This window comes from Centropristis striata, chromosome 17, assembly GCF_030273125.1.
Source record: "Centropristis striata isolate RG_2023a ecotype Rhode Island chromosome 17, C.striata_1.0, whole genome shotgun sequence".
Taxonomy (NCBI): domain Eukaryota; kingdom Metazoa; phylum Chordata; class Actinopteri; order Perciformes; family Serranidae; genus Centropristis; species Centropristis striata.
Window position 1 is genome coordinate 5,078,094 of NC_081533.1, and position 13,070 is coordinate 5,091,163.

Here is a 13,070-nt window from a genome sequence, read left to right on the forward strand (position 1 = left end):
GTTCATGTATAATTCATAGCCTGATCTATAGAACACTTTATTCCTAAAAATAAGACAAAAATCAGAGTTTTATGGCTATTTAAAGTATGAGAAAAAAGTGATATCCAATGTTCTCACTGTAAAAACGCAATAAAAATAAAGATTTTTTAACCTGGCTTTTATTTAATGTTCAGATTTATCTTCTGGAAATGTATTCAAATTAGCAAATAATTAATATGGAAATGCTTCATTTGCATATTTAAACATGACATTTCTAAAAACTTGTGATAAAAATGAACCATAATGTTAAGTAATCAACTGGTGTAGTTTCATGGTGGGAGCGTTTCCCCCTGACTGTCTCCTGCAGCGTCTCTCCTTACAGACACTGTGTGCTACAGGTCCATGTGGTCCTGGGGGGCGGCGTGGATCCGGACCCTGCAGGAGCAACGTGTCCTGACAGACGCCACGGCTGCAGCCAGGAGACACACGGCTGCAGAGACGCAGAGCGCTGGGACCGCCGTGAGCTCTGCAGGAGGTCTGAGGGACGACCAGGTCTCCTTCTGGCTCACACTGACAAAAAAGCAGCAATAAAAGAAAGACAAGTTTGAGTTACAGGTTGACTTTAAAACAAGAATATGCTTGTTTAACCCTCTGAACCCAAACAAGCTGTTTCAGGGTTCTTTTTGCTCTTTTTACATTTTACTCACTGTGGCCTTGTATTTCACTGCAATATATATAAAAAAATCTATATAAGATATAAAAGTCCTACAGCTCTATGGAATCAGCATAATCATGGCTAGAAGTGGGAACAACTCAAAAATGTCTTTTGTGCAGAAAAACACAGTTATAATGACATAAATCACTAAAAAAAAAAAAAAGAAACGGGAGTTGAATTTCTTGGATAAATCATTTTTTAAATGAAATAAAATAGAATTTATACATACAACACTTTTCCAAGTGCTCAAAAGTTTCATAAATATTGGAGGGAAAAATTGTGTCTCCACATGCTATACATATCGAACTATTTGCATTTTTACAGCCTCTCCTGTCCTCTCCTCTCAGCTCTGTGTAAACAGCCTCTCCTGTCCTCTCCTCTCAGCTCTGTGTAAACAGATTTTCAGTGAATATTTGTCAGCAGAATCAATCATGTCTCCACAGTGTCTCTGAGGAGCAGAATTTAATGTTTTTAACAGGATCTGGTTATTACAAATGCTTCATTTTTCTGCGACTTTTTAAATGAGGCATGTAGAATAAAGTGATTTAAGCTTTGTTTTGGTCAATTTTTCTAATAGAAACGTAACCCATTCATCAGTGCAGTTTCTTTCTATGATAAATTCTGTATTTTTGCAGATTAATTGAAGAAAACTTAAGGCTTATACTTGCCTTGTGATGGAAGCAGGAAATGTAGTGACTTGGTGTTCAGGAGGAGAAACGTCAGCGTACACACATAACCTCCTGTCAGGGCAGTGAACTAAACCCTGGAATCCTTCGATCTGACGGTTAGAAACACCAAAGACAGAATAGAAACAGGATTTAAAACAAGGACATTTCTTTACAGCACTCTGGTTTACAATTATAACATACAAGCCAACTACAATTTAATCTGGGCAGCTTGTTTTATGTTGCACACTGTGACATATCTCTGGTTATATATGACACATAAATTAATATATTTATTTAGAATTTATTTATTGCACTACATCACCATAAAACAATATTAAATTATTGTTACAATGTCATTTTTCGGAAATAGCAAATTAATGTATAACGCACTGTGTTCAACGTGTGCTTTAACCCTCCTGTTATGTCGCGGGTCAAATCTAAAAAGTAAAATAAAAAATAGTTAAAAGTATTTTTTCATTTAAAAAAAATTAAAGATGTAAAATATATATTTTATTAAATCAATGTCATGTAAAATCATTGTATTTTATATGAAGGTATTTCCAATGTACATTAAAAAAAGTTTTAACATGCATTTTTTTAAATGAAAAACGAGAATTATCCTCATTAAACCTGATCTGTGAGGTAAAGAACACTATTGCACTAAATATTGATTGAAATGGTTAGTAATGGAGTTATTAAAAAAATATTTTTTAAGAGCAAACTTAAGACTTATCTTTCCTTATATGAAAAGTGCTTAAAATATAGTCTGATTGATTATTAATTAAATATAAACAGTGTTTATTGGGATTTTTTAGTTTTTGACACTTTAAGGTAATTAAACATGCTCCGGGTCAAATTAACCCAGGAACATTATTGGTGTTCCTGAGAAACAAACATAACAGGAGGGTTAAACTGAGAGACTTATTTATACTGTATATATACATTAGGGATGTGTCATGTTACCTGAACGGCGCCACCTGCTGGACAGTCCAGCCAATCAGAGCCAGACACCTGGAGCTGGTAGCGGTTCGTCCCAGTACACCTGAGTCTGTAACAGCGTCCCCCCACAGAGCTGCTGGACCCAAAGAACCCACTCTGGTTCTAAAGGGAAGATGGTTGATGGTAAATAATACACACACACACACACACACACACACACACACACACACAGACACACACACACAAAGACACACACACACACAGATAGACAGACACACACAAAGACACACAGACACACAAAGACACACACAAACACAGACACACACACACACAGATAGACAGACACACACAAACACACACACACAGACAAAGACACACAGACACACAGATACACAGACAGACAGACACACACACACACACACATATACAGAAACACACACACACACACACACACACACACACACACACAGAAAAACACACATACTATGAGGGGCATTTTATGCCAGCACACTATACTAAAACGCGTGTACAGCGCCTATGCGATGACATCAAACGTCTAACGTGCGCGTGTAAATTCCATTCACTTTCAATGGACAGACAGGCGTCACGTAGGCGTCACGCAGACGCTGTACACGCGTTGTTGCGCATACGCCTACGTGACGGCTGCGTGACGGGTGAACTACGCCTCAAATACGTGACATGAAGACCCGCGTGACTGTTAAGTGCAATTCTACATAGGCGTACAGACACGCCTATTGCGAGTACACCAGATAACATGGGTGACGGGTGAAAAGTGCCACGAGCGAACGCAGTGGACGCCTGTGTGTGTGTGTAACGCGTGTAAGCCTATAACAGTTCAGCTGTTACACAGAGTCTCAGCTTCATATGGTATTGTTTATAAGAAAGCACAACTTATAGATAAAGAGAAAGACTATCTCGTACGTACCAGATAAACTTAACGTTTTTCCGGCCAAAACCGGAGGCTTAATTAGCCTGTTTTAGGAGTGAAAGTCAGCAAAATGCAGCTTAAACAAAATGTTTTACCTCATTAGTTAACTACGAATGTCTGTAAAACATAATGGGACTGTGCATAAGTGCCGAATTGGGTTAAACAGTGTAGATATAAGGTCCGATGGAATCATATTGCGGACTGCTGTCCACATGGCTACTGAATATTCATTAGATAGGTCCACATGGCTACTTAATATTCAGGGGTGACAGCGATTACGGCTTCTGCAGGCAGGTAAACCTACCTAATTACAGCTGGTGCGTAATGAACTGTATGTCCGCGTGCGAAGCTGGGAACTGGCTGTGAGCGTTGCACTTTACTATTAGCCTACTATTTTTAAGTAGCTGAAATTATTTTAATTATCCCTTTCACCCTTGCTATCATTAAATATCAATTCGATATCATTCAAACCTAGAGAGAGAGAGAGAGAGAGAGAGAGAGAGAGAGAGAGAGAGAGAGAGAGAGAGAGAGAGAGAGATTTCGTTAACAAGAAAATAAAAACTGGCCTGAAAATAATAGAAATATCCTGACAGCTCTGTGGGGGCTTGGAGTTCATCTATAAGTTGTGCTTTCTTATAAACAATACCATATGAAGCTGAGACTCTGTGTAACAGCTGAACTGTTACACAGAGTAACACACTGTTAACGTACACGCGTTACACACACACACAGGCGTCCACTACGTTCGCTCGTGGCACTTTTCACCCGTCACCCATGTCATCTGGTGTACTCGCAATACGCGTGTCTGTAAGCACGCCTATTAATCAGACTTTATGCTGGCACAGGCGACGTGTTTTAGGCGTTTAAGTATAGTGTGCTGGCATAAAATACCCCTCATACACATACACACACAAACACAGACACACACACACAAAGACACACACACAGACACACACACACAAAGACACACACACACACAAAGACACACACACACACACACACAGATAGACAGACAGACAGACACACACACACACACACACACACACACACACAGACACACACAGAAAAACACACATACACATACAGACACACAGATACACAGACAGACAGACAGACACACACACACACATACATATACAGAAACACACACACACACAGACACACACAGAAAAACACACATACACACACAGACACACAGATACACACACACATACACACACATACACACACACACACACACACACACACGTACCTGTCTGGTGAGGTTGGAGAAGAAGCAGCGGCTGTGGAAACCAAAGATCTCTCCGCTCCGGTTCTCTTCTCTGCTGTTTTCCTCTTTCCAACATTCACTCTGAAGATCGAGCAGAAGGAAAAAGAGTGAATACATTGTGCAAAAATGGCAATAAAATGCCACAGATTAGAAATGTTTGCATCAAAAATAGGGCCGACTGAAAATTCCTGTTTAACAGAACTAGAAACATTGAAAAGTCCAGAGCAAGGAGGTGAAGAATGGGCATAATTGTTTATGTTTTTATATGTGTTCATGTGTTCATGTGTGTAAAATAAACATTTTTAAGAAAAAAAATCAAAAGGCAGTGATGGAAAAAGTATCTGGATCCCTTACTTCAGTAAAAGTACAAATAACCACACACTTAAATTACTCCACTACAAGTAAAAGCCCTGCATTCAAAACTTACTTCACTAAATGTATAAAAGTATCAGAATTAAAGTATCAAAAGTAAAAGTACTCTTTATGCAGAATGGACCAACAATATATATATATATATTATTGGATTATTATTATTGATGCATCTATGTAAGCAGCATTTTAGTTTTCTCAAGGTCGGGTTAATTGAAACTATTTAATATACTGTTATGAGGTTTAATTTATAAAAATAAAAAAAGTAAAATCACTTGAAATGTACTATGTTTTTATGTTACCTGTAATATTATACCAATATTTGCAGCTAAAAAATAGTGAAGTAGAAGTAAAAAGTTACATAAAATGGAAATACTCAAGAATAAAAAATGTACTTAAGTACTTCAGTAAATGTACTTAGTTACTTTCCACCATTGCAGTCACATTAATATAGAATAGGAAAGAGTCATCAAAAATATTCTAACAAATATGTACAATATGTCATTTTTGTTTGAGTCTATGGAATCTGTAATGTTTTCATTTATCAGAGGATGTTCAAAAATAACAGTAAAGAGAAAATAATACTTCTGCCGGTGCAAAATAAGAAACAAATAATAATTTTATTCAATAATCTACAGGATCTTGTTTGAAATAAAACCTACTCCGTTCTTTAGTGGTTTATAAACTCGACATCCCTCCAGGTATTCATCGGTCTGGCACTCCCCCTTGTGGAGGTGAAGATAATGACACCCAAACCCACTAAAGAGGAAGAAAGACACAAACATTAATGCAGGAAATGTGAGAAAAGGAAAAAACGGACTGTTAATCCTAAATTAATCTGTAGAAAATGAATACATAATTATGAATCTACCTGCCGGTGCAGAAAAAGGATGAAGATTTGTTCTGGCAGGTTGATAAAGAACCAAACATGGCTCCTTCACCTAATACAAAAACAATAAAAAACACATTAACTGTTTTAATGCATTTGCATGTGTAAGGCTTTGTGTGTCTATTTTCCTGTGTTCTTACTTTGTTTTTACCATACGATGATCATGCAGATTTTGCATGTTTTTATAAGGTTATTACATTTAATATCCCCATTTTTCCAGCTTCTCCCTGCCTTGCTGAGCCTAAAGCCCATGTGACCAACATGACCTATATATTTACTTTTTATTAATAATGCTACACGCCTTTCTATTTTTATTTATTTATTTATTTATTGCTGTTTTATGAATACCTTTATATCTTAATTTAAATTGTTTATTTATTTTACACAGTCATCTTAATTTGTTTTTGACTTTTATTTTATTTTTCAAAAACAGAACCGACCTCTTTTTTTTTTTTTTAAAGTATTTTTAATGTATTTAATTTATTGCTGTTGTATTCATTTATTCATTTTTTGTTTGTCTTTATTATGTTAATTTAAATTATTTATTTATTTTTTCATTCATTTTTCAAAAATTATTACATTTAATATCTTAATTTTTCTCTATTTTATTAATGCAGGTGTCTTAATTTGTATTTTTTTTCTAAAATTATTACACTTAATATCTCCATTTATTTATTTTTCGTCTTTTTATCTTAATTCATGTGTATATTTATATATTTGTTTGATTAATTAATAATAATTATTATTTTTTGCATGTCTTAATATCTTAATTCAAATTATGTGTTTATTTTTATTTAATTTATTTTTCTACGCAGGCCTCTTAAATTGTATTTTTTATTTCATTTCATTTCATTTCATTTCATTTCATTTCATTTCATTTCATTTCATTTCATTTTATTTTATTTTATTTTATTTTATTTTATTCCTAAGCCTTATGACTCTGCTATGCCTTGCTGATATTCCAATATTTTGTCAGGTTGCAGATATTGTTGTGACGTCTTTTTTAAGCTACTTAAATCTTGTGTGAAATAAATAAATAAATAAATAAATAAAAAACCATCTCCATCCTTCCTCACCGTGTCCCCAGACCAGGCTCTGGGCCCGGTTCAGGTCCACAGTGTACCAGCCGGTATCCTGCAGCGCCGCCAGGGTGAGCGGGTCGATCCGGACCGTGGTCGGGTCGCCCAGCGCCGCCGCCATGATGGAGCCCTGCAGCAGCCGGGACTCCCAGTGGGAGGACACTCCTCCTGGAGCTGCATCCTGAAGGAGGGATGGTTAAAAGGAGTCAGGAGAGCAGGAGGCCTCTTAAAAGGCTTCAGTTGTTTTATAAGATCTGGACCGAGTATGTAAAACCAATCAGATCTGATTTCATTTGAATATACTTGTGCTTCAATAAAAGAAACCCCAGAAGGCAGTTTGGACAAATCACTTAAACTTTCTACACCATGGGTCTCAAACTCGCGGTCCGCGGGCCAATTGCGGCCCTCGTGACTATATTTTGTGGCCCCCACCTTGATATGAAAGTTTAATGTGAGTTTTATATGAATGGCACTTTACCGTGTTGTGTGTGGAAGGTCCCTTTAATTACTTTTTTTTTTTGTAATTTTGTGTCTTTTTTAAATAATTTTGTGTCTTTTTTGTGGATTTTTTGGGTAATTTCGTGTCTTTTTAAAAATAATTTTGTGTATTTTGGTAATTCTGTCTTTCTTCTGTCATTTTGTGTCTTTTAAAAAAAATAATTTTGTCATTTTTGGTAATTCAGTGTATTTTTTTCTGTCATTTCATATCTTTTTTTGATCATTTTGTGTCTTTTTTCTGTCATTTTGTGTCTTTTAAAAAAAATTATTTTGTGTCTTTTTTGGTAATTCTGTGTATTTTTCGGGTCATTTTGATTCTGCCTCCAGCGGCCCCCTGGTAATTTGAGTCTGAGGCCCCTGGTCTACACCATCCTTTCCTATGTCCTTGAATGACTATGGCTGTAATTGATGTGTGTGATGGAAATTTGCCTTTCTAAATAAAAAGAGAATTATGTATTTTTTAAAAAGGGTTGAGTTGGAGCTGCTCAGCACCAGGTTTTCCAGCGGCCCCCCCAGCTCGGGGCCAGCGGCTGCCAGGTGCGTCTGCAGGGCCGAGGTGACGGACGGAGAGTAGATCCTCATCAGACCGGATCCATCGGAGTGGGTCACTCTGCCTCGGAGAGAACAGCCGGGACCGACTGCAGCACAGACACAAAAACACTTATCAACACTAACCAGCTTATTTTATACTTTATGTGAGTTACAATGTGGAGGAGACTCAGTTTTTTTTATTAGAATATAAAGGATTTTTCCACTGTTGACCAAGTTTCTGTTATGTATTTTTATTTGACTGATTTTATTTAATTGTTGGGCTGAAATCAAACAAAATATATTTTTTAAAACAACTTTGTCACTCAGACTTGCGTGGACGCTGTAGGAGCAGGGTGTTTTTAAAAAAATATGTTTTTTCTTTGTTTTATGTGAGTTACAATGTGGAGAAGATTAAATACATCATTGCTTCTTTTAGACAAAATATACAGGATTTCAGCACTGTCAAAGTTTTCTTCGTTTTTTTAATCTGTTTTATGTAATTATTACTCTCCTTTTTTGTATTATTGTGTTGTTGTGGATTTTGGATTTTTATTTGACTGATTTTATTTAATTTTTGGGCTGAAATAAAACAAAACAAAAATAAAGAATGTATAATAATATTATACAGTTTGTAAAAAAAACACACCACATAATTAACATTAAAGTGTAATAAAGAGACAGAAAATATGAAAAAAAAAAAACCTTGAGAAGTGGAGGAACAGTGTCTCCAGGTGTGGAAGAGATCTTTAGAGAAACCAAGAACATGAAAGAGCTCATGGATCACAGTCTGTAAAAAGGAACACGCACACACACACACACACACACACACACACACACACGTCATGTTACTTCACATGTCACTGAATGTAAAATAAATATTGTATTTTATATGTAGGTCTTTCCAGTGTACATAAAAAAGTTTTATCAATCATTTTTTTATTAAAAACGAGTGAATTATCTTCATTTAACCTGATCTGAGAGGTTGCATCCATTGCACTAAATATTGATTGAAATGGTTAGTAATGGAGTTATTAATGAAATATAAACAATGTTTATTGGGAGAGAGACTTCTGGATAATTAAACATGCTCCGGGTCAAACTGACCCATAAACATTAATGCTGAAACGAACTGAACAGGAGGGTTACATTTTTGTCATCTGTCATTTTTAAGGCAAATATTAAATAGGAATCAATGTATAAATCAGTGTGTAATTTTTTAAAAAGCCAGGAATGTAACTTAACGTACCTGTACAGCGGGCTGGTGTGTGTGTGTGGCTGCTGTCAGTCTGTCCCTGCAGATGACCACGACCCCGGCTAAAGGTCGACCGCCAGCGTCCGTCTGACAGTGGACGGCGTACGCCGACACATCAGGCTGAGAGGAGAACGGGACACCAGGAGGAGAATAACAGCACTTAATTAAAGCTGCAAATACTTTTTAAACTTTACATTTGATCCTAATATAGAAAAGGCAATGTAGTCATCCAGCATATAATATTTCTATATATCTAATTTATTTCATTGTATAATGCTATCATTTATTTATTTATTTATTTATTTATTTATTTATTATTATTATTATTATTATTATTATTATATTTTTAATTTGATTAATTATGTTACACACAGAACCATCCTTTTTTTTGTCATTTTATTTTAATTTATTTATTGCTGTTTTATAAATGTATTCATATTTTTTTTGTTTGCCTTTATATTTTTATTTAAATTATTATTTTTCTGCCATTTTATTTTTTTACACAGGTGTCTTAATTTGTATTGTTTTATTTTATTTTTCAAAAATTATTACATTCAATATATTTTTCAATTTCTCGTCTTTTTATCTCAATTAATTTGTATATTTATTTATTTATTTGTTTAATTAATTAATAATTATTATTATTTGTCTGTCTTAATATATAAATTCAAATTACGTGTTTTTTTCCCATTTTATATTTTTACGCAGGTGTCTTAATTTGTATTGTTTTATTTAATTTTATTTTTCAGAAATTATTACATTCAACATATTTTCCAATTTTTCTTCTTCTTTGAATTAATTTGTATATTTGTTTAATTAATTAATAATTATTATTAACATTTTATTACTTTGAAATATATCTTCACTGAAATAATGAAACGTCTCCAATTTAGTTGCAGCAACTTTTTTTTTTTGCTTGTTTATTACCTTCGAGAAAACTTAAATTTTAAACCTTAAAGTAAAGATATCATGATGCGTGTTCTCCGAGATTTGAGGGAAAACTTAAAGTAATGAGTTAAAAGTGTAAAGTTAATTAAAAGATGATAAATAAATACTTTAAATAGCAAGATAACAACTGACTGGCTTTACTGTTTTATGCGCTTTTAAAATAATTATTAATTTGTTTGTTTCCCCCCATTTTATTCTAGTGTTTTATTATAACAAGGCACAGTTTCTTTATTTCTTCAAAGTGCTATATAACTACTGAAGCCAACTCAACAATTTTTTTATTATTTCAATGAATAATAACAATATGTTTTGATATCCTGGCTCTGGATGTTATTATTTCCGTGGTGTTCACCTGGGCTCGGCACTTGTCCGTGGCCTGTATGTGGAGGTAGAGCAGGAAGTCTGTGTCGGGGAGTCCAGCTCCTCCAGGACGGAGCTGGATCCTGAGAGGAGAACCAGCCTGAGGGTAGATATCACATCCAGCCAGATGATCATCAGGGATCTATGGAGATCAGAGACAGAGAACAGGCAGATAAAGGAACATGCTGCTGCTGTTTCCAGCAGATTATAACAGGAAGAACTCAAATTACAACACATAAAACACATAAAACACACTGGAAGTGTCCTAAATACAAGTGGGTTAATGGTCTGATAACAGAGTCGCTGGTGTCAGAGTTTCACATCCCACAGTTTACAAAAACAGCAATAACATCTACAAAATGTCATATAAATGCAAAAAGATATGAACATGTGATCAACATTTTATTAATGTTCTAATAAATAAAACTTCAGCCTGATAACTGACCGTCACATCCAGACACGTCTCGTTCCTGTAGCTGCTGTTGGCTCGACCACATCTGGAGGAAGAACAGTAACATTTAATGATATTTCTGTCTGTGGGGTGGATTTGAGGAATGGTTTGAAACAAAGGACAGATATACAGATATAAATAAATTAAAAGTATATATATATGTATATCTATATCTATTTTTATATATCTATCTATATATACATCTATATATATATATATATATATATATATATAAATTATGTTACACAAAGAACAAACCTATTTTTTGTCTTTTTATTTTAATTTATTTATTGCTGTTTTATTAATTTATTCAGATTTTTTTTTGTTTGCCTTTATATATTAATTTTAAAAAAAAATTATATTTAATTTTTTTTACGCAGGTGTCTTAAAATTACATAAAACACAATTTTTTTCCAAAATTACTCCATTCAATATATTTTTCAATTATATGTATATATATATATATATATATATATATATATATATATATATATGTGTGTGTGTGTGTGTGTGTGTGTGTGTGTGTGTGTGTGTGTGCGTGTGTGTGCGTGTGCGTTTATGTGTTTATGTGTGTAATTATGTTCTTTTTATGTTCAAAATAAATAAAGTTAATTCATTCATTTTCATTACATGTCTTTTATTAGTAGTGGCCAGTCAAAGAGGTAAAGATGAGTGATCACATAAAAACATTTCGGTGTTGATATCTCTGCATTCTTTCCTTTGATTTTGGTGATTTTAATGTCTCAAGTTTACATTATTCTCTATAATTTAAGAAAGTTGTTTGACTCTGTGATCTCTAAAGGTCGTTTCAGTTCCCTTCAGATAAACTGTGAAATATATGATCATGAAACTAAATAAATAAATCAGTGGTAAGTTATTATTTTAACACAAATGTTTACATGTACACACCTGTTGTAGTTGGCAGAAGCTGAGTTCTTCCAGAGAAACTTGCAGTATTTGTTGATGTTTCTGCTGAGCAGCAACGGACCGATTACTCTGTTCACTAGAAATAAAAGGTTCAACAGCTCATTATAGTGCACGTAAGAATGTGTGTGTGTGTGTGTGTGTGTGTGTGTGTGTGTGTGTGTGTGTGTGTGTGTGTCACCTGACCTAATCGTAAAACAGTAAAGCCAGTCTGCTGTTATATTATTTGACCTTATGCTGTTTATTTCTCACCAGTTTATTCCAATGTTTTATTAGAACAAAACATGAACTTATTACTTTATTTTTCCAATTTATGAACTGAAATTTGAAAACACATATAGATAAATATATATATATATATATATATATATATATATATATATATATATATATATATATATATATATATATATATATATATATATATATATATATATATATATATATAGTGGCCGGTCAAAGTGGGAAAGATGGGTGATCATATAAAAACATTTCAGTGCTGATATTTTTGCAGAAGACCTTGCTCATTTTTACTTAAAATATACAGGATTTCAGCACTGTTAAAGGTCATTTTTATTTTATTTACAATAATACAATCTGTTTCATTTAATTTTTCTTCTCCCTTTTGTATTATTTTATTGTTATGGGGTTTTTTCTTCTTTTTTTGTATTTTTATTTGACTGATTTTATTCAAGTGTTGGGCTGAAAAAAAACACATTAGTAAAAAAAAAAAAAAGTAAAGTAAAGTGACATTTTGAAGACAAACTTTTAAGACAGTAAGTGAATTGGAAGTCTAAGGAGTAAAAGAGTGTGTGTGTGTGTGTGTGTGGCTGCCACCTGACAGTAAAGAGGACACCGTCCTCACAGCGTCCTCCACCGCTGCCTCCAGCCTCTCCTTCTCATCCTCTGATAGGTTCTTGCTCTCCTTCACAATCCAGGTCCGGATCCTGATTGGCTGTGGAGAGGCAGGAGTGGGCGGGGCTACACTTCTCCGTCCTGGATGTCTGGTTTGGGCTCTGACTCTGGGCTGGTTGGGTGGGACCCCCCCGGCCCGGGCCTGCACCTCGTCATAGATGCACCTCTGCAGGGCTCCGGGGAGCTCCACCACCACCATCGCCATGACAACCAGCATCCCCACCCAGAGCCTCTGGGGCGGAGGTGGGACCATAGTTACAGCTGTGATGTGATTTCTGGGTGGCAGTGAGGATGATGAGGCTGTTTGGGAGAGGAGCTCTGCTGAACAGGGGCC

At 34.8% G+C, this 13,070-nt stretch overlaps 1 protein-coding gene across 1 annotated transcript; it reads right to left on the reverse strand.

Annotated features, from left to right (window-relative positions):
• Window positions 1-258: 258 nt before the first annotated feature.
• LOC131989884 (ciliated left-right organizer metallopeptidase) lies at window positions 259-13,070 on the reverse strand. The gene is made up of 14 exons (XM_059355242.1): window positions 12,659-13,070; window positions 11,807-11,900; window positions 10,892-10,943; window positions 10,439-10,588; window positions 9,133-9,258; window positions 8,589-8,673; window positions 7,848-7,993; window positions 6,855-7,038; window positions 5,761-5,830; window positions 5,552-5,648; window positions 4,503-4,601; window positions 2,326-2,463; window positions 1,363-1,472; window positions 259-549 (listed from the first exon to the last, which is right to left on the reverse strand). The coding sequence occupies exons 1-14, from the start codon at window positions 12,987-12,989 to the stop codon at window positions 372-374; spliced, it is 1,860 nt and encodes a 619-aa protein (XP_059211225.1). The 5' UTR covers window positions 12,990-13,070; the 3' UTR covers window positions 259-371.

What these genes read in the sequence shown, in the direction of transcription:
- LOC131989884 (XM_059355242.1), bottom strand. Translation starts at nt 12,989, where the DNA reads ATGGTCCCACCTCCGCCCCAGAGGCTCTGGGTGGGGATGCTGGTTGTC. An exon ending in GCTTCTGCCAACTACAACAG is followed by an intron (nt 10,944 to 11,806) that starts GTGTGTACATGT and finishes TTCTTCCTCCAG; the next exon opens with ATGTGGTCGAGCCAACAGCA. An exon ending in TCTCCAACCTCACCAGACAG is followed by an intron (nt 2,464 to 4,502) that starts GTACGTGTGTGT and finishes TCTTCCCTTTAG; the next exon opens with AACCAGAGTGGGTTCTTTGG.